The sequence below is a fragment of the Corvus hawaiiensis genome, chromosome 6 (genome assembly GCF_020740725.1).
Source record: "Corvus hawaiiensis isolate bCorHaw1 chromosome 6, bCorHaw1.pri.cur, whole genome shotgun sequence".
Classification (NCBI taxonomy): domain Eukaryota; kingdom Metazoa; phylum Chordata; class Aves; order Passeriformes; family Corvidae; genus Corvus; species Corvus hawaiiensis.
This window is the reverse complement of record NC_063218.1, coordinates 9,623,597-9,650,840: the sequence shown is the minus strand read 5'-3', so window position 1 is coordinate 9,650,840 and position 27,244 is coordinate 9,623,597. Positions and strand designations below refer to the sequence as shown.

The window sequence follows — 27,244 nt, the reverse complement described above, 5'->3', positions numbered from 1 at the left end:
TGGTTGAGATCCGTGGCACTGTGCTGGACCGGTGGCACGTGTCCAGTTCCCACCCCAAAACAGGGCAGCAGGAGCTGCCATCCCCAGACTGTGAGCTGTCTCCAGGGACTCTGTGGAGTGTGACAGTCTTTACAATTGTCAGAAACTTGAAGACAAACATGTGGCTTGTACGATCAGGAAACCTGGCCATCCTTGTTTCTATTGCTCTACTCCTTTTGGGTTACCCATGGTGTTCTCATATACTGCTGCCTGGCCCTGGGAAATCTGGTTCCAAGGAAGCACTCATTAATGATGGGAAACAAATTTGTTCTGCAAAGTTTGGCCTTTTAAAGGATGGAGGAGAAGGAAAAATGTCTTTGCCTCTGTCATTTTTGAGCAATGCTTGGTGCTACTTTTCTGGTCAGTGAGCAGAAGATGGGAGGGCTGGTTTGTCCCAAATACCCTTTTTTAGAAGATGTGCCTTAGATGTAATATGATCTTTAATACAGGTACTGCAGAGTGTTTGTAAGCTATCTTGAAAACTATGCTGTGGGTGAGACATGGGACAGGATTTGGCCTATAACTGTTTTGCCTGTAGCTTGAAATACAAAGTTAAACCCAGAATTTGCAGTCAAAATGTTCAGGTGTTAGTGTAACTTGTATAACTGCAAGCTGTGAACTATTTGTTTGTCTTTCTCTGAAGATTTTGCTGCAAAGGCAGGCAAATACATTTGACATTCCTCCAACAAGCTCTCACAAGGGTAATTTTGCGTGGATGATTGAGTGGCATCGAAACACTGTAAGATACTGTCCTTTTGTGGATTTTGTAAAGAGGAGATACAGTTGTAATAATTCATAATATGCACAGAATCTCATCAGTCTGCTGAGATAGCTTCTTTCAGCAATTACCTATAAGAATAAAGTAAAAAGCATTTATTATTGATACTCACTTTTCACATACTACGAAATACTTCTTCTGATATTGTTAATTTTTTATTTGTAGGCTCCAAAGTAGTGTAGAGTAAGACAAATGTGTTCAAGGAAGAAAAATATATGAGTTAATATGTTAAGTTTACATATTTTTCATTTGATGGATTTATGGTTTTTAATTACATCTTCATGTCTTGCATTGGGATCCCTGGGGGCCCTTTCTGAATTTCATACTTGTACTCTTGTACACATGAGATGCTTTAACCTGCCACCTCGTGCAGTCTTACTGCTGCTTGACTGACCCCTGGTGAAGTTACTTGTTATTCAAGTTTAAAATCTGAGACTTCCACAGAGAGCTAAATGATTAGAACATTTGTGTGAGTGAGAGAGTTTCTCATGCTGACACATTGTGAAACACAGGCTGTGAAGGGGTTTCTCTCATTTTTGTGTGGAAGGTGGACTTTGTGCTCAGCACTTGCTCAGTTGATTGTGAGGAGCAACACCCTGGCTCAGCCTTACTGGCTCCCTGAGGGCAGTTTGGCAGTGGGAAGTAGTCATGTCTTTGGTAACAGCCCTTTGGGGAGCCATGGCTGGGTTTAGGGAAGAGTATTTTCAGCAATATGTCATCTTGAATGTACATCTCCGTACTTCTGTCTCCAGTTGCAGGCGACACTGAATTTTCATTTCATAGCAGTTTGCATCGTGGTTCTTCTATTGACAGTGGAATCAATAACCTGTGTTAACAGGTGGAAAATGAAGCCTGTTGGCTCTGTGCAGTTTCAGTTGATTTACATGGGTGAATTGCAGAGGAAGCCAGGCTGCACAACTGGTCAATGTCTGTATTCCAAATCCATCTCTCTGTGTTGGTATCATTACCACTTTTCTCCAGCACATCCTCTTCATTTTCTCTTCAGTGGGAACATAATTACCTGTTTATGTCTATATGTGTGGAAATAGTGCCAGGATCTGTTTGTTATAACTATTATACAGCTTATTGAAGAGGCAAACAGCCCTGGCTGACAATTTTCAGGCTTTCCAAAAGAAATTTGCTTTTGGGACTGACAGGGAGTGTGAATATTCAGGCACAGCTTGAGCTCCTCTTCTCAGATTTCTGCTGTGTGTTCTTTTATTATTCTGATCATGGCTGCTCATAAGCACATGCAGCTCAAAAGCAAAATCGCTCTGTTTGTGCTATAAGAATTTAGTTGGGTTTCAGCTTCTTATTGCCTAGTCTTTTGATGACATGAAAGATGTGTTGCGTGCAGGGTTGGCTTTCCTGACTCACCCTGAGTTCTTCACTGAGTGTTTTATTCCTGTGGGAGGGTTTGGCTCTTGGAGGATTGGGTGCAGTGAGAAGTGTGGAGTAGATAGTTAAAGAACTGCAGTGAAGTGAACACAAGTGAGAACACAAAGGCATTGTCCTCTGAGGTGATTCATTGGAAGTCTCTACTTTATTGTTTTCTTTTTATAGTTTCTATTTTAATTTCTCTTGGTAGAATCATAGAATATCCTGAGTTGGAAGGGACCCACAAGTCCAGCTCCTGGCCCTGGACAGGAACACCCTGAGAATCACACCACGCTGGTCCAGGCTCAATCTGATTTTTTTGAGATTTTGCCACTGGAGCAACAGTCCTGTTTGCTAGTGTGGGAAAATAGTCCATGGCATTCTGTCCTTCCGAGAGGCTGTACTTGTGCTTTCTTTGGGAAAGCTGTCTCACTAAGCGTAATGGTAAGAAATGGTCCACCTGCTGCTAAAGAAGTGAGCTGAAAAATGTCTGTGGTTATTCAGCAAGAAAAAACATAGATCCACTGAGTGAAAAACATATTTCTCTCTGTACCTGAGCAGGATTCCTGAAGACTGTGCAACAACAAAGAGTTAAGGTAATCCTGATTTTACAGAGTAGCTCAGATGAGAACAAAACAGGAGTGTCATCAGTGAGAGATTAGAATAAGCTTTGTTATCTTCAAAGACTGTTTACTTAGCAGTTGGAGAATCGCTGTTTGTAGGTCGAGGTAGGAAATGTCCTGGGGCAGGTGGGAGCTTGATAGCATTACACAGAGCCCACAGTGTGTCTCCTCATGCATCCCTGCATTGCCTCCCAGCCTGCTGGCTGCCACTGCTTTTGCGTGCACCAACCATACTGAGGTCTTTAAGAGATTGCCAAGGTTATTTTGGATGCTAAACACTGAACCCAAGCAGTATCCTTAATTTCTACCAATCCTGGTACAGTATCACTTGTATTTTTCTTACATGTATAGATCTATAAGTTTTCCTTAAAGTATTGGTTAGAGGTATTTTAAAAATCTCAGAGTTGAATTCTGAGGATAGTTACCTACCCTTGAGTATTTCAGCTATTGCGTGTTATCACATGGAAGACAATTTGGATTTGGGTTTTTGGAGGATTCTTGTGCAGCTCTTGGATCTTTTCTGCAGAATTCCTTTTGACAGCAGTTAAGTTACATCTGATCTCCAGAAAAAGGACAACCTGATTTGTAGATTTATATGTAAAAACTGCTATAAACTTAATTTGGAGCCTGCTGGGATACATGTGCCACATGCAACTGTTTAGCAAAATCCTTTTTTTTCCATGAAAACATTCCTGTAAAAGTGGTCTTGAAAGCGAACTTTTGCCTCATTGACATTTTTCAAAAGACAAAACACAGATGCAGTGTTCCAGGCAGATATATTTTTGTTCCCAGCTGTTTTGAATGCTCATTTGATGTTAAGTCTTTGTTCAATTCAGTCCTATGTCATTAATGACTCTGGAGTAAGTAGGTGTGCAGTGCTGGAGGAAATCCTGTTTTATGCGTTCCTGTTCTAGGGGAGCCTCAGAAAGACTAACAATAATGTGTCTTGGTGAGGTAATGGGTAAACACAGTAAGAAATAAAATGTGCTTATTCCTTACTGAAGCAGAAAAATAGCTTATGAAGCATAATGTTGTCTTTGATAAGTGTAGATAATCTGACCTGCTTCCATCTGTGGATTAAGGCATTAACTGGGGAAGGTGAAACAGCTTCTTGTAAAGAACCTGTCCCTCTGGTTGCAAAGGAGGTGTCAGCAAATGTTAATGAGGATTAAAAAGGGCTAGGACCCCAGTCATAACCCGGCAGAGTCACATGAAAGGCTCTTCCTGCCCTTGGTGGTCAGTGAATTCCCACCTGAGGTTGAGGGTTGTGTTGTGCAGTTCATGTGGGCGCTGCTTCCAGTCAAGGGTGGGTGGTGCACAGCAAAGGTCTGGTGGAGTCTTGGGTCTGTAGGTATCCTCTTCATGGTCCTCCCAAGATGCAGTGGGAAGGAGAAGATGGGAGCATCCGCCAGCTTTTCCTTTCCTCTTCTAAATGAGTGAAATTTAGTAGAAGTGTTTGTTTTCAAGGGTTCTTGTGGGAATTTCTTCATCAAGTTCTTGAGGAAGTTAAGGCTGGATTTGATCCTGGTCAGTAGATGGGTAGTAAGTAGAAAAACAGGATGAAATTTTGTGGACTGCTTTTTTGAGAAGAAAATGTGAAATTGTGTAGTTTTTCCATCATCCAGCTTCCACAGCAGCACGTGTGAATACAGTGAAACATCTGAACTCCAGCCCGCTCACACTGTCTGTGTTGCAGACCTCCCTAGGGACCCAGGGCAGTTCAGCTGGCATTACATTTTTAGATAAGCTTATCCCATTTAGCACATGCATTTTGATCAGCCTGTGATTACAGACTGGTGACTTGCATGCATATGTACCAGGGCCCTGGTGTTGGTACTCCTTACACATGCACTGGTTTTAGTGGTTTAATCTGGTGTGTGCTCTTCAGCCGTGTTTCTAATCCACCTCTACCTTCATCTTTTTGACTAAGAAGCAGCAGAGATCCCTTTTCTTTGAGTGAGTAGGCAGAATCATACTTGTGACATGTTTTAAGACTACTTAGAAGATAAAAGCTTATTTAAATGCTTGTGGTTTATCTGGTTTTGCTTTATTTGATTGCTTAAATGTCAGCCACTCCAACAGTTCTAGTATTTTCCACCTTTGTTTGGGAAGTGTCAGTTGATGAGAGGGCAGCTGATGTGCTGAAAGCATCACTCCCTTAGGAATTTGGTGTGTGAAGTGTTTAGCTGGGAAGAGAGCCCCGTGACAGTTACCCTTTTTTGTTTTCTTTTGCCTTTTTCCCCCCTGAAAAGCTGTGGTTTTGCCCTGCTGGTTTAGTGGTTAAAGAATGCTGCAACTCTGTTCAGCTGTGCAGTGCCTTTCAGGTAGTGAGAGGTATCTGAGGAATGAGAGGGATCCCATGGGAATAACTGGCTGGCACTTGGTTGACCTAATCTGACGGGTCTATACATAGTCCCAGTTCCTGCCAAGAGAGCATCTGATGCAGCAGCAGCTGCCGGGGGTGTGACCCCTTCTGGTTTGTGGGGCCTGCGTGGGCATGTGCCTCCCTCCCTGTCTGGTGGGTGTGTCTGCCTCCAACCCTTCCTGCTCTGCTGTGCTCCTGGAGAAGGCTGCCCCTAGGAGACCTTGGCCTAGGTGGAGGGAGCTGTTGGAGCCCCGGCGGCAGGAGGGAACTGGGATACCTGTGCTTATCTTCTGTAGAGGAGCAGCTGATCGGGGCTCCATTACGCACACAGTGCTTATTGGTGGAGTGTTTAGGGGAAGGGAGTGAAGGGATGGATATGCATTTGGCATCACAAGCTTGCAAATGCCTGGTGAAAAGTGCAAAGCAGGAGGTTGCTTGAAGCATCTCCCTCTCCTAGACCCCACTGTGTTACTGGCTCCAGGTGAGCCCACAGGAAGGATGGAAACCATCCAGTTGCTACTGCTTTCCAGAAACACTTGAGATCAGAGTCTTATGAGTATGTATCACCTCTCATGTATCTTGCTTGTTTCAGGTTATGTTGTGATGGCAGTCCTGATCATTATCTCATTTTAATTTTCTAGAGCATGATGTATGTGGATACACCTACTGCGCTCAGAGATTTCACTGCGAGATTAGAGACATGTTTAGGAAATTAGTAATGAGAGAAAAACACGTAATTAAAAATGATATCAGTTTGGAAGCTCATCCATCTTCAGCCAGCTTGCTGGAAGAGAAGGGAGTCTTACACAATACCTAGTGGTGGGAAAATGCATTTGGCTCTCTACATTTTAAACAGGAAGGAACTATTTAAATGACAGACTTACAATAGTAATTGGGGCATTGACTTAAGAACACTGGATAACGTATTGTAGCTTAGTAATGTTGCAGTAATTCTGTATAAAGTTAAGGCAGATCTTGTTACATTTGTTTTCTTTTAATGATGCCTTCACACAGTTTTTTAGAAACTTATTTGGAGCCTTTCTAAAGCAATTGGGTAATTGTACTGAAAATAGCATTCGTATTTTGAGGTAGTCATGTTTGCATATGCCAAATACCGTCTGTAACATTATGAGGATGCACACTTAACAATTTATTTGTTTCCTGAGATATGCAATTTTATGTGAAATGTCTTAAATTCAAAATCTGCAACAGAATTTTAGCTCTTCATCCCCAATGACCATTATAAAGTTGCCATATGTCTTAAAATGTGCTCAGCACAACTGCAATTGCTCAGACTGTGAATTTCTTCTCATTTTATGATGAAATCCTTAGTTTAGAATAATTTTATTCTTTAATAGGGGAAACAACATTTGGTCATATATAGTTTGTTATAAAATGTGGTAACTTTTAAGCATTTCAAACATTACATGTGCTTCATTTGAGTTTTTATGCCATTTTTCATGAACAATTAACAGTACCTTGTTGTCATTTTTGTCATGAAATGCCCATAAACTCAATTATTTTCCTGTTTGGTCCAACTTACACAGAAAACCTAAGCAGATGTCAGAGCAATAACCAGGTGTACGTTGTAGTACTTTGCAAACTTTTAATTGCTGCAGGGATGTTTCCTAGTTAATGGCTGTGTTTATTAAGTGCTACTATCTGTTGTACCTTGTTGAGGAATGTGCCTTACACGTGGTATTCTCAGGCTGAGGCTGGCTGGTTTATGCAGTGACAGCCTTGGAGTAAGGGATGTGCTTTTTCAGAGGGATGTGCTTTTTCAGTTATGTTGTTTGTAGTGTGGTTAGCAAAACTGCTGAATTGCTTGTGGTGTAGGGTCCTGTGTAATCATGCATTCTGTGATCCTTGGGTGGCTGCGAATGGTGGCTGTTGACTGTCCATCCGTTAAGAGATGAGTGTTGTTATCTGGGAGGATGGACAGTAGGTGGGGAGGGCGTGGCCAAAATGACTTGACAAAGGTCAGCAGTTCTTGGTGGTGCTTGGAGCAGGGAGCCCTTAGTTGGTGGCCAGGGGACCCTTTGTCTCTGGGATCTGGAGGTCAGCACCTGTGGTGGAGAGTGTGGGCATCTCCTTGGCATTCTCTTTTGTACTTACCCATGGAGAACTGGCCTTCCTGGAGAGGTGTGAGGGGAAGAACAGTCTTTCTTGACAGCCTCCTTGGGGTCTGTGCTGTTGTGCATGAATGGGGAGATACAGATACGGATTGAGGATGGCTCTGTGTTCACTGCCCAGAAGCAATAGCACAGTGGGAAAAGCAGACCCTTGGTTCATGACCCTGTGCAGTCCTGCAGATTTGTACCCAGAGCAGGCCAAGGAGCCAGGATTGGTTCTGTTAAGAGATATATCATGTATTGATGAAAGAATGAGAGAGATCATCTTTTCCCAGGAATTAAATAACTGCTTCCTGGATGAAAGGACCCAACATCTGGCTCTTGTGTTTCATGTATTTTGTCATGTAGATGTAACTGTTTGCTTTGTTCCTGCAGTAATGTTAACCTACTAATGCAGGAAGCTGTTTCAGGTCAGTGAAAAACTGCATATACATCTTTATTACATGTACTTGATTGTCTTTAGCTCTTTATAAGATATAATTAGCACCCAGTAATCATATTGTGGTGCTGTTTCTGTGATTACCCTGGTAGTTAGTGTGCACTGCAACCCATGTTTTATAGACTGGATCTAATGTTAGCTTGATTGGAATAAAGGATAAACATCGGCCTGTGTTGTTGGCCAGTTAATTTTCTCACCTTTCGGCTGCCCAGTTCCATTGCCTCCTGCAGTTCTGAGTGAGATGTGGCTTCTGATTAGAAAACTGATCTTCAACACGTGGTGCTTCAGGTTGAAGTGGGGCCACTTTCAGTGATGGTGTCTGTGATGGGAGGAAAGAAGACGATTGTGGCAGGTCTTCAAGGACGGTAATTTGGCGAAGCACTAGTGCCTAGAAATGTTTTGATCCTATTGTAATGAATAGCTGCTAGTTCCTGTTGTTGTTTCTGTTTTGATTGAGTGCCCAGCTGGTGTGTGGTGCAGATAGGATGTTGGGGCAGGGAAAGGAAGTAACTGTCAAAAGTGCATCTCCCTTAGGAAAGCAAGAATGTGGAGGCATGGTAGAATTGGGGTTTAAATAGCACTTATTTTTCCTTGGTTTTCATAGTGCACTGATCATATGCAATTTTCCACATGCTGGGTAATGGAAAATTGGCCCCAGAGGAAGTCACTTTATAAATCAAGTTTGGGATTATAAAATCAATCACTCTTGGGTCACTAATTGATGTGGAAGGTAGGAATTTCCTATACAGTATGATAAGTTCATTGGTTTTCTGGCAGGGTGTGTACAGTGCACTGTTTAGCCAACGATATTCTTTCCTGATTCTGTTGTTAACTCAGGAAAAGCATCAGGTCATTTACAGCTACACCCAAGTTGTGGGTTTGTTTCTGAATAGTAAGGGGAGGGTGGAGGGAATTTGTCATGTAGGATCTACATGTGTTTTATGAAGTTTGTTTTCATCTCTTTGTGGCATAATAGCGAAGCTTGGCAGCCATGTGGGAACCATGAAGATTGATTGCTCTTGGTGTTAAGCATCTTGTATCTCTGAGTTTATATCAACACTACCCTTCTTCCAGCAGCAGCATCTGGCTCATTGGCAAGATCTGTGGACAGTTGTTTTGACCGCTCTGGAGATGCCTCTGGCTGTCACGTGGCTGCTGCCTTGGCCGTGCTGCTTTGTTATTCTAGCTGGTCCCATTTTCATTTATTTATTTTTTGGCTTACCTTTGATTCTGATTAACTGCTCCAGAGACTGCAGTCTTGAATAAATCTTGCCTAACTTTCTCATACAGGGACTTCCATGAGATGCTGATGTTAATTTATTTCAGTGACTGTTTGCTGATGGAGCTTGGAGCAGTAACATCCCAGTCTGTGCCTTCTGTGCAGGTTTTCCCTGTGAATCACAGCGTTGGTCATGTGAAGTAAAACACACATCTTTTAGCATATCCTGCATAATGGCTTTCTCTGAGACTGGAGCTGCAAGTGTGCATCAAATATTAACAGTACACAGTCAGTGCCTGGAATGGTGCTGAGAATCCTGGAATCGACAACTTGAATTTTTCAAGTTGACCATTGGGAGCAGAGTTTCTGGCCCTGCTGATATAAAGTGTCAAAGGAGCAAATAGCAGTGTGTGTCAGCTCTGGGTTTATAGCCTCAATTGCTGTTCCTACATGCTTGATTGTGTTTTTTATTCATATACTGTCTACTTTAAAAACATAATTTTATTCAGAAATACTGTAGGTTTGGAAGACACATGGGCTTAAATAAAATTGAATGTTTCTTAAAATATTAAAGCATCTACTTTCATTAAAGAAGCCTGTCAGGGTCACTTCTTCTCATGGTTGAAATTATCAGAGCTGTGATGTGCAGGAGGTGGGACAAGGTAGTTATCTTCACTGCCCTTTAACGATCTGTAGAACTGCTTCAGTGCTGTCCACCATGGGGACTATTTGACAAGCTGTCAGATTTTATAAGGATGTTAGCAAGGCATGATTACACAACTGGTTTTAAATGTGTATTTACATCTGTAATGATAATAAAGGCAACTTGGATGGCAGGTATTTTTTTTTTTAATGATTCACTGCAAATTTGACACATACGTTATTGCCACAAAACCTTGTTTTAAAAAGAATGGGGAAATTTTCACACTGAGATGTAACTTAAGTCATCACCCAACAACTACGAACATGCATTTCATGGGCATTTTATGAAATGGAGAGGCAGGTTGGTGAAAGAGTTCATTGCTAATTTGAAATTAGAAACAGGGATGCTTCAATTTAGAGGGGGATGCAATGACTTTGCATTCAGTATGAATGTTGCCATGGATTTCTTTTGGGCCCAAGTCTCACTCTGGGGCTGTAATTTCTATTCTTAAAAGAACCCTTTCTTCCTCTGTACTTGGCCTTTTCCAGCAGGTGATGAGGCAGCTTCTTTTGCAAGATCCCAGAACACAAATGAAAATAAAGCCATCCTTTTATGTAGTACCTTCAACTGAACGGAAACATAAATGTATCTATGATGTTAGGCATTGTCTACGGTTGTGGAATTTCTGTAGAGGTAACGTTAGCTACAGTAAATGTTTAAGAGCCTTATTAAGTGTGACTGGTAGGATGAGCTAGTGCCTTTCATCTCTTAGTTGCTGGTTTTAATAGAATCTGGCTTGAAGGGTTTTGAAAGTTGTTGCCAGGTATTTGATTGCTTCTGTGTCTCGGGAGACAAGGCTTGTTTCGTGTGTGTGTGTGTGTGTGTGTGTGTGTGTGAGGAGCCTGAAAGGGTTTACAGAGGTATTTTTGCCCGTCATCTGTGTCTACATGTGCGTGTGTTATAGGCAGATACAAGCTAACTTTGCCCATGGGTTTAATATGTTTGTATCCTGTGCCTTAGCAGAGTTAAAAAACCCTATTGGCATGGCTTTTGAGATGCTTTGAGCATGGGCAGAGTGGGTTTTTGTCTGCCTGTGGGTGTAGCCCCATGGATTTATGTTTGTAGAAGACAGACCTTAGGCAAAGGGAGCTGCTCCTCTTTGATCACACCAGTCCTTTGGATGGTGAGAGGTTGCAGAGCTTGCAGTTTTCACAGGACCACTTCTTAACAAAAGGGTTACAGGTGGGTATTGATCACCAGACTGTTGGTGTCATCCCAGTCACATGAGTGTGGTTTTTTGGGCTTATAAGGGCAATTCTTACCCAATCTCAATCCATTCATCCCCAGCCTGGATTGATTTTGGGGGTTGTCCTCACCCAGGTGCAGCACCAGCACTTGGTCTTGTTAAACCTCATGAGATTCCCATGGAATCAAGCTTGTCCAGGTCCCTCTGGATGACATCCCATCCTTCAGGTGTGTCAACTACACCACTCAGCTTGGTGTCATCTGCAGATCTGCTGAGGCTGCACTCGATCCCTTCATCTATGGCATTATTGACGGTGTTAAATAACACTGATCCCAGTATGGACCCTGAGGGACACCACTTGTCACTGATGTCCTTTGAGATGGACAGACAGGAGTAGCTTGACTTGCACCGTCTAATTTAGGCATCTCATTTTGATTCCTAAATCTGGTCCCTGAACTTGCAGGGAATGAAATGTAGCAATTCTGTACTTGGTAAGGGAAGGTTGAAAGTGGGATATAATATGTAGCATAATTAATGATAAAGTTTTGGGTGTGGTGATGATGGGTTGTATTTGACACAAGAATTTTTCAAAGTGTATAGAGGGTCACAACTAGGACAGGAGGTATGAAATTAATATAATGATTATGCAGGTTGGAAAACTTGCTTGTGAGCAAGATAGTGTTACTAAAAATAACCCAACAGTAACTAATAGTCATCTAAGTTGAGCAGTATTTTGAAGTCTGTGGCACTTTGACCCAAGCAACAAGTCTGTGTACAGATGTGTTACTCATCTTTCCAAAACTAGTATCATAGGGCTGGGGAATGATCTTCAGACCATTGAAAAGTAGTCCAGCTTCCTCCATTGAAATGGGGCCATCTATCTCTTGATCACCTTCTATGGATGTTTTTCACCTGCTCTTCAGAAATTCTCAACAAGATTTCTCAACACCATTTTGTAGCAATTGCCAATAATCACTCACCTTTGATAGTTTTTCTTGAGTCACCTTTGCTTAAAAGTAGAATGATTTCCTATTTTCCTTACCCAAGTGGATATGGAAAGTAATTTGTCACCAGTCTCTTTGTAACCACTTTTTGTACTAGAGGACTCTGATTAGTTTTCACTTGTCTACACTAAATATACCAAAATCCTTTAACTTCCTACAGTATTCCTGTTTTTTAAACAACATTCTTGTTTTTTAAACTGCTGTTTTTCCTGTAGACAGACCATCCTCAAATGGTTTGTCTCCACCTATGTTTTATTTGGTTGGGATCATACTTCACCCTAATGAGATTTCATAGGAGGATCACTTGATTCTTTGGGCAATATCCTGCACCTGCAGATATCCCTTAGGATCTGCATATGTATCTTTTCTTTCTAATGTGAGCTGGGGTGAGCAGAATGGGATCAATTGTGTCTCTGCACTGGCATCCTATCTGAAACTGAGGGAGAGCAACGGACCTTACTTCCATCCTAGTCCAGAGATACTGAAGGCACAGGACCAAGAGGTGGCTGATGGCAGATTTGTGAATTTATTTGCTGAAGTTGCGCTGCTGAAGAGTGGTATTAAAAAAAGCCATCCAAGAATCCACTTTAAAGAGCTGCTGTGGGATGAACAGATTGGAGAGGGAGGTGGTGTCTCATACATGCCACCTAGTAAGCAAAGGAGCTGAACCAGACTCTTCAGGCAGAGCATGGACATGTGGCCAGCTTGTGGTTGAGGAGTTACAGATGCTCTTCATCATTCCTTTCCTATTCATTCTGGCTTAGAGCTTTTTTTTCTTTTTTTTTTTTTTTCCTTGATTAAGTCCAGGCAAGGAGAAAAAGTTAAAACTCAACCGCACTACAGTACTGACTAAATTCAGATGTAACCCCAAAATTTTTCAGCCAACAGGATTTTTTTTTTTTGGCGAAGCAGTCCAACTGAGACAGTGGAACTTAATTAAGATGAAGAATAAGTGAAATCCACTTTTGTAATAATAAAAACTGCATGGTGTGCTAACTGTGCACTGCATGCAGTAATTTGTAGCTTGCAAGGGAGTGCACAATGGGCAGCCTTTTGGTTGTGAAGGCTAAATCATTTCTGTAGGGTCCTCAAGTATTCATTTACCAAATAATTGATAAAATGAGCAAGTGAATGAGACACTAAGAGAGTGTGATCCAATGCCAAGCGCTGGTTTCCATAGTTGATTTTAAATCTACATTATGCTAATGATGCTCATTTGGAAAATGTGTCCACTCCCTAACTTCTGCCGCTGAGTGTTCTGGTAATTGGATTCAGATGGTTGGACTGAAGCAGTTGTAGGGTTTGTATACAGAGGAGTGTTCCAAGCACCTTTTTTTTTCCTATTCAGTCTTTCTAAGCTGGAGTTGCTTTCATTGTGGCTGGTGTCCAGCTGTTCTTGAACTCCCTCATCAAAGGTCTGTCTGGAACAAATGGGCACGGTTCTACTGGGACAAAGGAAGTTATGATCACTTAAACATGCTGAAGATCTCATCTGGGGCATGATTTGTCTCCCAGTGCATTGGGCTGGCTGGGCTGGGTTGCTGGTCAGAGTTCATCAGTGAGGGAGTCCATTTCACCAGGCTCACAGAGCAATTTGTCAGTGTGGAAACACAGGCTGTCAGCTGAATTCTAATAGCGGGAACAGCCTTTGTTTCCCATAAAATGATATTAAGAGTTGGTGTTTCTGAGGCATTTTGACAAGGCAGCATGTTTCTGTGTAATGGTGCTGTGCTCTGACTTTCATCCCCATGCTGAAATTTAGAGCTACTTTGTTATCTGGGCAGCCTCACTGAACTGAAACTGTATGTGGAGTTGGTGGAATTCAATGTGATGAGGACATCAGACAGCACTTTCTCAAGTAGCTGTTCTAACCCATGAGCACTTGGTTTGCTTTGAAGAGGAAGGAGAAGTTGTGACTTTTTATGCAGTTGTGATTCTCATAGGCAGAGTTTTTATAATCTGATTTACTGTGCTCATAGGCTAACCAAAATTTATTCTCTGGTATTCTAAGAAAAAATAATTAGGGATGGAAAGCTTTTTGTCTTTTTAACAAAAGTGTCTAATGTCTATCAGAGGTTTTTGTCTGAATTTCTGAAAGTCAACTTCAGCTAAGTGTCTATTTCTGAAAGTAGTCAAACAAAGGCTTTCCAGACACCAAGTGTTGTGTGGTGATAGATATGCAACTATTTCTACACGTACTTGCTGCTGTTCCAAGTGATAATACTTTTCTGAAGGTTTATAAAAGAAATAAGAGGGAAATTAAAAAAGACACGACGAGTGTTGGAAGATGGTGTTTTCATATGAGCAAAATCAGTACTGAATTTACATTGTGAAGTTATAGTAAACCACAGACCCAAGAGGGAAAATTAAAAGATTACTTAAAACCAACAATAAACATGCAAATTAAAAGTCATCAATTTTAAATGAAGTCATACACTATTAAAAATAAGCATAAAATTGCATAGTAGTTTGGATGTGTAGTTTATAGAATACACCAAATGTTAAAATAGGATGAAATTAAGAAAAACATTTTCCAAAGGCAAGTAAAATATCTGTTTAATTAGATTGTAAAGAAAGAAGATTAAAAGTAATATTTTGTGAAACAGTAATTACTGGTTTTCAGAAGTAGTCAGATTCCTGTGTGTTGATCTAAATTTACTGGTGATAGCAGATCTCTTTGGGGTCTTTTGTTTTGTTTGTGTCTTTTAATTAATTTAAATGGCAACCACTACCTTTATTTTGTTTTCTTTGCGCTGAACACACTGCATGGCTGTTTGCTCCAGTACCCTGCCAGCTCATGAAAGTAAATCTGGGAGATCAGCTCATCCCCTCTGGTTCTTGGAGGTTAAAAGCCAACTCATTGCAGGGGACTATACAGCAAGATAACAGGAAAGGCAGCTGAAGCCATTGGGAGGTGGGTTGAGGTGCTGATGGGAGCCTGAGATGTAAATAAACCAGATTGCTCTCATTTCCTCTTTCCACTGTATTATGCATTCCAATAGCACTATTCATCTTTATGACAGACACCTATTGCTTTAACTTTACTGCAGGCCACTGAAGTACATTAAAGTGGGCAGGAAATGGAAATAAATAGAGTTCAGTGGAGCTGCCGAATAACTAAACACAGCACAGTCATTTTTAGTGCGGGGTCATGCGGTTTTGAGCAGATTTATCGTATTGCTTGGCTTTTGTTAGAAGGATGGGCGCTGTTTAAAAGAGATACTCTGGGTTTTTTTTGTTTGTTTGTTTGTTTGTTTTTTTTAATAAGAAAATGTGCTTGGATTTTTTTTTTCCCAAACTCTTTGGGATGCCAGAGATGAAAAGAAATTGGGTTGAGTCTCAGCTGGGTAGAGTTAAGGGAATATGTCTGTGTACACTACCTCAGGTTGTGGCTGGTAACAGAATAATGGGATTGGAGATTTGAAGAAATCCTACTAGCAAATAAAATGGGAGGAGGGCCACAGTCCATTGGCTTAAATTAACCTTCCACCTAAAGGTAGTGAGACATTACTGTAGAGAGGCCAAATAGAATTTGGCCTTAAAAATGTATCTACCTTTTTTCTAATGCCTGCACATTTTGCTCACTTTGGAAATGTGCATTGCTCTCCTGCTTGTTCAGAGTGATGTTTTCAAAGACAGTGAAGTTAACACTGCAAATTCCAGATACCCTTAACACTCAGGAGATGGGACTCCAGGTGAATTCTGTTTTTGTGAAGGCTTCATGTGTTTGTTTTTCCTTGATTGTTTATATTCTGATAAGATGAGGTCAGTGACTGAATGAATTCACAACATGGGTTACTTGAAGACTTAAAGCTCATATTTTCACTCCCTTGAGATTAGTCAGATAGTTGGAAACTTTTCTTTAAAAAAGAATCATTAGCATTGTGTTTTTTTCCTTGATTACATTGAGCACTCTCTGGGTTTGCTGAATATAATGCTTGCTTATTTTTGTTTGTTTGTTTTGACAATGACTGCTATGTAGTTGAAAGCAGGCATCAGCCTTCAAGGTATTTGTCAATATAGAAGATATTAGGGGATATTTCACAATGTCATGTAAGATAAAAACTAATTTGTAAGCAGTGTGGCAGAGATCTGGAAGGACAATTAAGACAAAAAATCATTAACATTGATTCTTTTGCACTGGGATAGTACATTCCTTTCTCCAAAAGCATCCTTTTAAAATGTTGTTCACCTCGGTCTGTGTTTAATTATATATTTCAGTGTGACATTCAATGATTCTTTTTTCTCTTAAATTATATTTATATCAAGACTTTAATTTAATTCAGTTCAGAATACTGCTTCAGATACACTCGCACTGCAGAAACCAGTGCCAGGCAAAATTGCGGGTAATTACTGAGGACGGTTGTTGGCAATTTGACTTTTCATCATTTGTTCGTCATCGTTTGTTCGCACTCTGTGCATAGTTCCTCGCTGAAAGGATTAGGTTACAGATGGGTGGGTATTACTTCAGGGACTTCTTAAGTGAGAATCCAGATGCTTTTCTGCCTCCTCTCGCTTAGTTTGGGAGTTAGAAGTCAGTAGCTGCAGGTAAGATTCAAAGCTTGTATCTTTGTTTCTCTTTTGCAATGGAAAAAAGCTCTCTATTCTTTCTTAGTTGAACGGAAAATCTAACTGCAAGCTCTTAAGTACTTGGGAAGTTACAGATTAAGCTACAATTTCAAAATAATCTGAGTGCAGTTATCACTGACAAACTGCTTCAAGTTCTCAGAATAGTTCAGGTCCAGGAAGGTAATTTGGTGTTTCATGCTTTGAAAACCTGACTATGACTTTGGTATCTAAGATGTAGGAGGGATTTTTGGAGATTGGCCTTTGGCCACATCCCAGTTGCTTTGAGTTATGTCTGTAGTTTCAAGGGCAGTGGTCTGGGGATGTAGTATTTTACAGTTGTGAGATGTGGGTTTTGTTTGTGTGCCCCACATGCAGCACGTGGTGTTACCCCAATAGCTGAAGCCCGGCTGGCTCCTCACTTGTTCCTGGGGAGGCAGCAGAGCTGAGGTGTTACATCAGAGACGGAAGCCTGAATTACGGGGACTGTTGCCCTCGCTCTGTTACATGCTGCTGGATGTGCTTTCAATTCTGTGCTCCTTTTCCCTACTCCTGATTTTGGAGGTGAAGCCTGAAGGCAGGCTTCAGGCTAAATGCTCCAGTGCTGCAGGAAATGGGTCTTTTGCCGTGTGTTCTAGCGGGAGCACAGCCCTGGTTTTCTGAGTTTGCCATCCTGCCCAGCTGAGCTTGCAGACCAGCTCCTCTCTTGTGGGCAGTTTGCATGTGTGTGTTTAATCTCCCAGCAGCAGTTGGCAGGCTGGCTTGTGTCTGTAAGAACTGCGTGCTGAAAAGCAGTGGTAAATTCAAGCATTCAGAAAATTTGTCCTCATATAAGAACATGTAATTATCTCATGCCCTGACCTTGCTGGGGGCTGCTGGGCTCCTCAATTCCTAGTAGCACCATTTGTTTTACAATTCTAACAGTCTGTGATGTTTGACTATCTAAAATTTGTATGCAAAAGTTAACAAGCTGAGTCTGAAATTAGGGTTTTGGTTTCTGTAGTGAGAGGGGAAGCTGTGAGTGTTACAGCATCACAGTATTCTGCTTATCCTGCTTGTTCAGGAGGTAAGAGCATTTGGAAAGTAGGTGTGACAAAGACAGAATAGTTTATTTATGCTGTGGAGGAACAAAAGAGTCATGTTCTTTGTAGCACAGCAGACTAAAGGGGTTTTGGAGCACTGTTTGGAATAGAGGCTTGTGTGTTGTATGTTTAATTTTTGTGCCATTCCCCTCAGTAATTTGCACACCCCCTTTGTTTGGCTTGCCTGTCTGCTGGTGGAGCTGTAGCAAGGATGGCTTTGGCTGTTTCACCCCTCCCACGTGTGTGTCTAACACATTTGGTCACTCAAGTTTTGTTTCTTCCCTCTGTTAAACACGAGAGTGTAACTTCCACCCCAGCCGTGTTAGGGCAAGAGCTGCCGAAGCAGGGGCTCCCCAGGACCAGGCATTGTGACTGGGCAGTAAAACCTCTTTAATGGGGCTGGCTAAACTTCTAAGTTATGGTTAATGTTTTTAACAGTAACTTGTGTTTCCTCTGGCCTTCACGCCCAACCATTAGCCAGGTGTTTTTGTCTCTCAGAGTGGAAAAATAAAAGTAATCTAACTATCCAGCTGGGCCCTCACTGAAGTGCTGGAGGAGATTGGCCACAATGCAAGCTGGGGGTCACAGAGGCTGGATGTGTGGGTTAAGAGGCTCCTTGTAAATGCCTGGCAAAATATAAGCATTGGTAATGAGATGCCGTTGTTTTTTTTTTTTTTTGCTATAAATTATGAGGTTTAAATTTGGCATGCTATGTGCCTATAAGCTTTGCTCTGTGTAATTTTCTAAATATATATATATATATATATTTAATTTATTTTTGTTCCCCCCTTTAATATGACATTCACTTGATTTCTTTGTAACTGCGAGACAGGCCTGACTCTGATCTGCCATATGCTGTAAACTGTGTTTATGGAGCTAGAATTGGGGTCATTAATTTTCTTTACATCAAAAGAAGTAATTTCTTTTAAATGAGAAGCCTGTTTCACCTAGTAATTCGCTTTAATTGCTTATTTGAAACTTTTGACATTTGATAGCAATTTAAACATTGCCAGATGAGGCTCATGCAGTTGGGACCTGCAGGTGCTTCCTTACGTGCCCAACTTGGATCAAAGGAGTGAGCCCAGGGATGTGCCTGGCCGCAGACAGGGCGCCCTGTGCTGGAAGGTGCTGTGTTTTGGGGCTGTTTGAATAGATGCTGTGTGTCAGCCTCAGCAAGTATTTGCTCAGAGGGCTCTCCCTTGGAGAAGTTTCTGAGGAGCACTGAGCACCACGGTGCTGTTTGTTTTTCTTGGGAGATAGACTGCATGGTCTTTGTTTTGCCCAAGGCTAAATAGTGCTTGCAGCACTCAGTCTCTGTGGGTTTTTTCTAAAGTCTATAGACTTTAGAAAGTGCAATAGCACTTTCTGCTGAAGGGTTAGAAAAAAGTTTCTAAAATATTAATTACCTTCTTTTTCCTGACTCATATCTCTTCATTTAGTATTACCATCTTCTGGGAGGTTTGGTGGGAAAGAATTTTCTTCCTCATGAGGGTAAGCAAATGGTGCAACTTCAAAGGCATTTTTAGCAGGATCTAAACTTCAATAAAGAGAACAGACAAAAATGAAACAGTGTCTTTCACTTCACTTTTTATGCTGGTTCACTAATGTGAATGCAATTTATTGTTCAGTCAGTGGCAGGAGTAACTTTTCTGAGCCTGGGAAGTTTTTTTTTTAAGTCAATAAACAATAATTCAGATTGTTGCAGAAAGAGCAACTTTGGTTAATGGGTTTTGGCTGTGCAATACTGTTGATGCTAGATACACTCACAGTGGTTTCTATCAACATTATACTGTGTCTCGTGAGAGATTAAGAACTATTGCAGGAGAGGTCCAACAGCTGAACATGAGACAAATTCTGTGCTGCTGCTGCAGAAGTTAAGCAGTGTTTTAGTACTTTCTGAATTTAGAGCAAAGCCAAAGTACCAGTGCCAAGACTTCTTTAAAGGGGTTTATTGGTGTGCATTGTAATTAAAACCAGAATTAGTTTCCTAATAGGACATTCATTTTCTAGAGAGCAATTGCAGCTTGGCATAAAGTAATACATTTTTAAAAACAAGTGCCAATCTGGGGATATCCCCAGCATATGTTGGATGGCTGATTTACCAGCCATGTGTGTCCTACTTATTAACAAGAAAATTAAATATTTTCATTTAAGATAGTTATACAAATAAACCTTTGGCTGTGTTGTGATTTCATTAAAACCTTAATTGTTTAGAGAGGTCTATGAGAGTGTGTGTAGTTGGGTCAGTTTTACTGTCCAGTGTTAGTCTTGATAGCAGATTTACGACAGGGCTGGATTTAATCTCTTGACTGATCTTTACAGTAGTAGGCCTGGGATGGGAAGGTGTTTGTGTGTTTCAGGAGATAGGTAGCTCTGTCTGTGAAGTGGAAACACGGTGCTGGGTTTCAAAATGTCTGAGCAGCCTTAAAATGAACTAGCCAAGGGGTGGTGGGGAATTGCTCTGTGGAAACAAAATAGGTGTTGCTTTTAAATCAGCGTCTTAGTCTGCACACTGTCACACCTTCACACATGGCTGTAGGCTCAAATCTATTTCTCATCAAAGCAACTGTAGCAGAAGGGAATATTGCAACCATCTGGATTGCAAAGATCAGAAATAACAGTCCTGTGGGCAGCACCATATAAACTGGCTTTTATGCCACTTGATTAATCATTTCTGAGGGTAAGGACAGAAAGATGTTTACCAGGTCAAGCATTAATTTTTAAAAATACTTTAAAGTCTGATTTTCCTGGGTTTCTGATGGTGGTATGCCTTTGAATAGAGTTATTATATTTGTAGGTTCAGCATCTCAACTAACATTGTTCCTGAGCATGGGAAACACGGGCACCTTAGATGTCTCCAAAGGAGAGTTAATTAGAAGAATGAGCAGTTATCAAATACACTGGAGCTCCACTGTTTAATTCTGATGATAATTTTCATGCTGGGTCTAATACAAATGAATTCACTTACGGTTTATTAATCCACTGCGAGCCTGTTAGGGTATTCAGCAGGAAAAATGCTGAGAGTTACCAGAACAGATTTAAAGTACTTCCGTGAGTGGAGAGCAAATCAGAGAACTGTTTTTTTCCTCTTCTTTTTTCTTTCTGCACTGTTTTAACTGAGTATGGTTTCTCTTCCCCCTTTCTTCACTTCTTTAGGACCCACGATTATCAGCTTTAATTTTTGACAAGCTTCAAGTGCCTGACTATTTACAGAAAAACAGGAATGAAGGAGAGAGCAGATGCGAAACTTGTGCCACTCACTTGAATCAGCTGAAGCAGGAAGCCATTCAGATGATGCACACCCTCAGCCAAGCCAGCTACCCAGAAATGCCCGACCTCCCGCCCAGCGCCGGGGCAGTGACCAGCATGGTACCCAGGATGGTCACTGTCTCTTCCCAGAGAGACCTGCCACTCATTGCTGGGCAGGTAGGCAGGCAGCCTGGAAAGTCACCCAATCTCTTCTCTGCGGCAGAGAGGAAGAAGGGACTTGGATGGTCTCAAGGCGTGGGCAGTTTTCCTAACTCCAGCGTTCAAGTGACGGTGGCCCCCAGCGGTCTCAGTGGTGCCCTGAGCTCTGTCACCATCCAAGCTCAGCAGTACCTCGAGGGCATGTGGAGTATCTCCAGGGTGAACAGCTTCCTGCCTCAGGCTTGTCTAGTAAGTAGTGATAATTCAGCTGCTTGAGTTTTGTTTGCATGTGTGTGGACATAAAGAGAGACACAGGCAAAATCTGAGATATATTTATCTTAGTGGGGATCAGCTAATGATATTCTAAGCCATGTTTCAAGAACTGAAGAGTTAAAGAGCTTTGAATGATGTTCTATCAGATGTCACAAGGAATTTTCTTTCTTATCTCACATGGCGAGATCCTTCAGATGTTTTTGCACCTATTTTAGCTTCATATTTGCAGGTGATGTTATTTGTCTGTCACATACCTGGTAACCCCTTTAGAAAAACACGAAAGGCCAAGTTTGTCACACATGAAGCTGTAGGAGTTTCATGGGATTATATCAAAGATGAACTTGACCCTCAAGTCTAGTGCTGAGCTTCTAATGCTGTGTACAGTTCAGCAGTTGCTGTTGATGGACTGTGATGCAGAGCATTAATCTGCAGCTTAGATGTGTTGCAAAACAGTTTGCTGCTGAGGAGGGGGCTCAGAAGGTTGCTTCAGAGCCACATGCCTGTAAATGTCACTGCACTTGGATTTTAAGCCTTGATGTTGATTTCATGTATTCTGTGTGCATTTTATGAACTCTTGTGGGAAATGAAAAAGCTTTATAGAGGTGCATGCTACCTTTAAAAGCAAGTTCATTATGTGGCTATCTATGGAACTGTGCTAAGAAGAAGGATACAGTATGTGGCTGGTTTTGACTAAGATTTATTCCTGACCAGTTTTCAGGTAGTGAACAGGGGAGTGTATATAGTTATGAAGTGTGTACACTTTGAAGTAATGGTTTTCACTTAAAGATGATGTAGCAGGTCTTGCGAGGTCAGGTATGTTGGTGCCAGGCAGCTTTAAATTTAACATAATGCCTTATGTACTGTTGTATGTAAACACTACCTAATATTGCTTGGTAGCTTCAGCTGGTTGAGGTCCAAGATCATCAGAGATAAATATTTGAGTGCTGCCGTGTAACATTACTTTTTCAGGCTGACGTTGTGTTTCCTTCCAGAAAAGGCTTGGAGACTTGATTCCTCCCTCCCATACCTTTCTCTCATAAGGAAATTCAGCTACCTTCCACCTCTGAGGGGTTCCCATTTAAATCCAGTGAATCTCTGCTGAGATCAGATCATTCACTGAGAAAAGGGAAAATGGCCCATTCAGCTCTTCATAGTTTATAAGGAAATGCTGCTGTGAGAGCTTTTCTCTAAAATGTTGGTCCATGCATTAGGGATCAATTTGGCCATATAAGGTGTATGATGTTACCTTTAAATTGCCTTTTAAGTTCTTTGTATATCACAGAAATAGAGAAGGAAAAAGCTACTGGGCTACGAAGCCTGCCCTCTGAAAGCAGAAGTATTTCCATCTGTCTGCTCATTCCTTGTCTGCCCTTATTCTTGTCCTAAATAATTCAGTAACAGCCAGCTCCAGATTTCTTCCTGCTTAACCACACTGACTGATAGATGTGGTTTTCCCTAACCACTGCGCTATTCTAAGATAAAACTGTTGCCTCATTTAACCCCTGTGAAGGAAAAATGTGTATAATGCACCAGAGCTTAAGTGTGATTTAGAAATGTGCAAAGAAACTCAGTAGCCTGGAAAACAGTGACCTTTAACGAAAGGACAAACACTGTGAGTTTGTCTCGCTGTGAGGCAGCTTGGATGGGATCCAGTCATCTGCAAGGATCATTTAGATTTATAAGCAGTTTTTGGAGAGAAGCTAGTCTTCAGTTGTTTTATCTCTCCTCTCTCTTTATTTATTTTATTCATTTAAACCCAAATGTAGTTACTGAAGACCGTGAGTGCATCTCTTTCCAGATGGTGCTTCTTGTGTCTGTCTGAATTCTTCCACTGCCTTTTGTATTGTCAAGAACCTTGTGTCTGATGAAGTTTTTTGGGTGGGTGAGGCAGAAAGTGCTTCCCCTACGCTCTTCCCCTGAGGAATCACAGGTGTTGAAGGAAATAGGATTGGAGAAATTTCAGGAAACAGCTAGTCTAGCCCTTGTCTAGTATAGTATCCACTGCAGGACATTCTTGTCCAATGCTTATCTTACCTCGTCTTTTAATTTTTCAAAGACTGGGATTTTCTGATTTCTATCGATTCTCACATCTGAACTTCCTTCCCTATTAGAAAAGTTTATTTTTTTACTTTTTTTTTTTACAGGTTAGAGAGTTAATTTTGTCTTTTCTTTCCTGAAGTTAGGGACAGGGTTTAGGTTTCAGATTAACCCAGAAGAGAGCTGTGGATATACATACTTTTAGTGACGTCTGTCTTTAGTAGTAGTTCCTGTCTTGTGGAGAAAAGCTGGTCTGGCTAGAGGAATTCTGGAGCAAGAACTACTGCAGTAGAAAGAACAGTATTGAATATACTATTTATTATGTGTGACTGGATCTTGAAGTCTTCAGCTTCCAGTTAGGCAACATACTGCACAAATGCAGAAGAGAAAGATGGCTCTTTTCCCAGGGAGTTTCCACTCTTGGTTGTGATACCAGTTATTTTGACCACCCTGTAAATACTCCTGTTTCACTGGTAATCTGTACTTACGCCTTTTTTCCTTGTGCAAGGGTACTTGAAACAGGTGCTGAACTCTCTGGTGGGAGGCTCCTATCCAATGCCTACCCTCCCAGTGATTTAACCCACTGCTGCATATGAAGTGGCCATGATTAATTTTATAAAATTGGGAAGACAAAGGTAAAAGCTGGGGTTCATCTCAAGTATTTTTAATTGGCAAAACCCCAGGTGTTTATTATCAGATAATTACTGAGGATTCCTTTGTGGCTGTGGAAGACCAGCAGGTACTTCCAGGAGATGCTTTGTCCTTCTCATCTTGGATGTGTGTCTTGGCCTGCCTGTGGCTGAAGGTGCCTCTGGCTTCCAGCTGGTGCTGGTAGAGCCCAGATAGGTCATGCAGAGCAAATCCTTTTTTGGATGTGGGGTGCTCTGTCCCCAGTGCCTTCCGGGTGGGAAAATAAACCCCAGTGTACATCTGCCAAACCTCAGGAGACCTTGCAGCAGCACACATTTCTCCAGGATCCGTATTTTTTATTCATGGTTAGTTCTAATAGTGGCAGTAGTGGAATTGTCTGTGGAGAGAAAAAAAAAAAATAGATTTGATTTCTGCTCCTCTCATCTCCCTCCCCAAACTCGCATGTATTACCTTGTAATGTCACTTATGGTTGTGAAAACACTTCTGGGCTGAATGTTGGGGGTCAGAAGTGCAGGACATCGTAAATTTTTAATATGTGTTTGGAGTTCAAGTGTGAAAAATCCATTATATAGATTATAAATTTTTTGAACAGGAACGTGTGTTTGAAGTGTAGTGTGGGTGCTGCTCAAGCCAAAATAATAACCATGGGCTTTGGGAGCCGTGAAGAGGAACAGTAATTAAGGATCTGGAGGAAGGTTTAGGGGAGGGGAAGACTAGGATTGCAACCAAGGTTCAAAAGGTGAAGATGTAATCAGCTGCTTTACCCAAGTGGCCTGTTGTGAAAGATTACAAAAAATAATCAGCAGTAGCAGTGGTAAGTTGTCTGAGCAGACAGTGAACACAGTGGAGGGGAGGGAGCTGGTATAACTCTGGGTAAGGCAGCTGATTTGTGGTGAACGCCTGACAACTATAATTAATAAATAGTTCTATATTGGTGTTTTTAGTTCTAGACCTGACAAGTGAATATAAGGTTACTACTCAAATGAAAAAAAAAAAAACATTAATAGTGCTCGGCACTGCTACCCAGTTTAATGCAAAAGGAGAGGACTGAGGGGAGTTTGGGCTTCCCAGATGTGTTGGAATCTGGCTGAGAGGTAGAACATTAAAACCCCTGAAAATACCTTTTACGCCTATTAGAAGTAACTGCATTTATTGTGTATTGTAGAAAAAAAGAGGTCTTACTGTATATTTTAAATTGACTGTGTTATTATTATGCAGTGTTATGTACTGCATAAAAGTGCTAAAGTAGCCATGCCATGTGCTATAAAGACATCTCAGTGAAATAGAGCTGATTTGCAAATTGCTTTTTCTTTCATCTTACACAAAATGAAATCCTGGTCACATTGTATTTCTTACTTGAGTATATACAATTGGCCCTGGATATAAGGCAAAGGATTGTGACTCCTTGAATACTTACCAGTCTGTAAGTGGATTTAAAAATATATTAAAAAATGCACCATTAAGAAATTGAAAAAGAGCACTAAAAAATTTGAAGTACCTCAAGTAAAACTTTTAAAGCCTATGTATGTAAAATTGTGAAATTATCAAAAGGTCAATATATGTCCCTGAGAGTATCCACAAATTTAAATTTAGGTATGAGTTTATTGCTTGGATCTGTGAGGTTCAGAGAGGGAGGGTTCATCCACAGCACAGCACATGTGAATGGGTGCATAGACTCTAAAGTTAAAGAACTTACATTTATTTGTCTTACATGAAAAACCTGTGAGTTATTTTAGTCACAATTCAGGCTTTTCCTGTAGTTTGAGTAAGTCTTCTGCTTACCCTAACCTAAACCAGATGGATTAATCTGAGAGTAGTTCAGCCTCTGTTGACTTTCCTTAAAGCCTCTTTGTTTGTTTATAGAACGGGTGACTTACATTTTGTTTAAAAGATGCAATAAAAAGCTGACTGTGGAAAACAGAACAATGACAAGATTTACTTTCCAGCATTTACTTTTTTACTTTGATAAATGTCATACCAAATGGATTTTTAAATTAATTTTTAAAACCCTTCTTGATAGCTTTCTCAGTGACCTTTTATTAATACAATGTGGGAAATATATTTTGTAATGAAACAATTAAAATACAGTGCGTTGACCATAAATCTTGTCCGTGAGACATATGGATGTCTTTGAGCTTTGGGACATTACTCAGACTCCATGTATAACATCTTGATCCTCAAGAAGTCAATGTCAGACAGATGGTGAGGCAGGGACTGCACAGAGGCTTTTCTGTTTTCCCTTTAGCTCCAGTGTTGTTGGTGCCACTGCTCTTGTAGAGGAAGTACATAAAGAAAAGCAGGTGGCAGAAAATACTGATCTTCAAAGTTCGTGTTGGTCACTCTCCATAACAAGTCTCAACAGCAGAAAGAAATCTTTTGGTCCAAGTTACTAGATGCTTTCTCATACTAACATAATTTCTGCTCCCAGGGAAAAGACCTTTCCTGTGACTGCTGCATCTCAGCTGCGCAGTCATGCCTTGCTTCGAGCTTTGCTGCCTTGGCAAATGCAGAGGGAAAGGTGTGATGTGGGAGGACAACACTGCCACTGTCAGTGCCCCTGATGCCTTTTCCTGGTCTTAAAATCAAGAGTCAAACACAGTTAGAAGGGAAAAAGGGATTTTACCTCTCTATTTATTTTAAGGATCCTTAGGTGCACTACGTCCAGGTGGAATGCACGTCAATGCACACTGCAATGCCCACCCCCAAAAGATCTGGTCTAGCATTATAGGTCTTACTAATTAGCATATCTATCAAAAATTCCCCAATGAGAGGCTTGAATGAGCCCCCCTCCCAGAGGAACCTTCTTCTGGATGGTTCTCTTAGTTTACAGAATGTGTTCTGGAGAGGACCTTGTTGGGGTCTGGGGCTTTCTGATCCCTAACTATGAGGCTTCTAAGATGTTTAGTCTCCTAGCTTGACACACAAGTCTAAGAATGTAGGCGAAAAGCACTAAGAATACAGAAGCTATAAAAAGGTATAACGGGTATAAAAGAAAAGGCAAAAAATCATCATGGCATCACCCCAGCAACCAGGGAGCAGACTAGCTTGGAAAGGGTGGGTTGGAAATTCAGCCTTAAACGTGCAGCTGAAAATGTAGCCCTCTGTTTTGTGCAGTTGCTGGGACCTTTATGGTCTCTTAGATTGTCCCCAGTGTAGGGTGCTGAAGGTGAAAACGAGGTTACTTTTTAATGTATTTCCAGGTATCAGAGTGATACAGGAAAAACATTAAGAGTTAACAGAAAGGTTATTGGCTACTAGATGTAAGTGAACATTTTCTTAGGTGAGGGTGTGGATTGCATTTCTTTTTTATTGTGTTTGACACTTCCACCATAGTATTGGTTTTACAGTTGTGGGGCGGGGTA

At 41.2% G+C, this 27,244-nt stretch overlaps 1 protein-coding gene across 2 annotated transcripts in view; it reads left to right on the top strand.

Annotated features, from left to right (window-relative positions):
• The window catches only part of KIF26A (kinesin family member 26A), a 103,973-nt gene that overhangs the window by 11,982 nt on the left and 64,747 nt on the right, over nucleotides 1-27,244 (top strand). For both annotated transcript variants that reach the window (XM_048307627.1, XM_048307628.1), the window contains exon 3: nucleotides 20,670-21,170. In XM_048307627.1, the coding sequence (XP_048163584.1) occupies nucleotides 20,670-21,170 (501 nt within the window). The remainder of the gene's footprint in view (nucleotides 1-20,669; nucleotides 21,171-27,244) is intronic.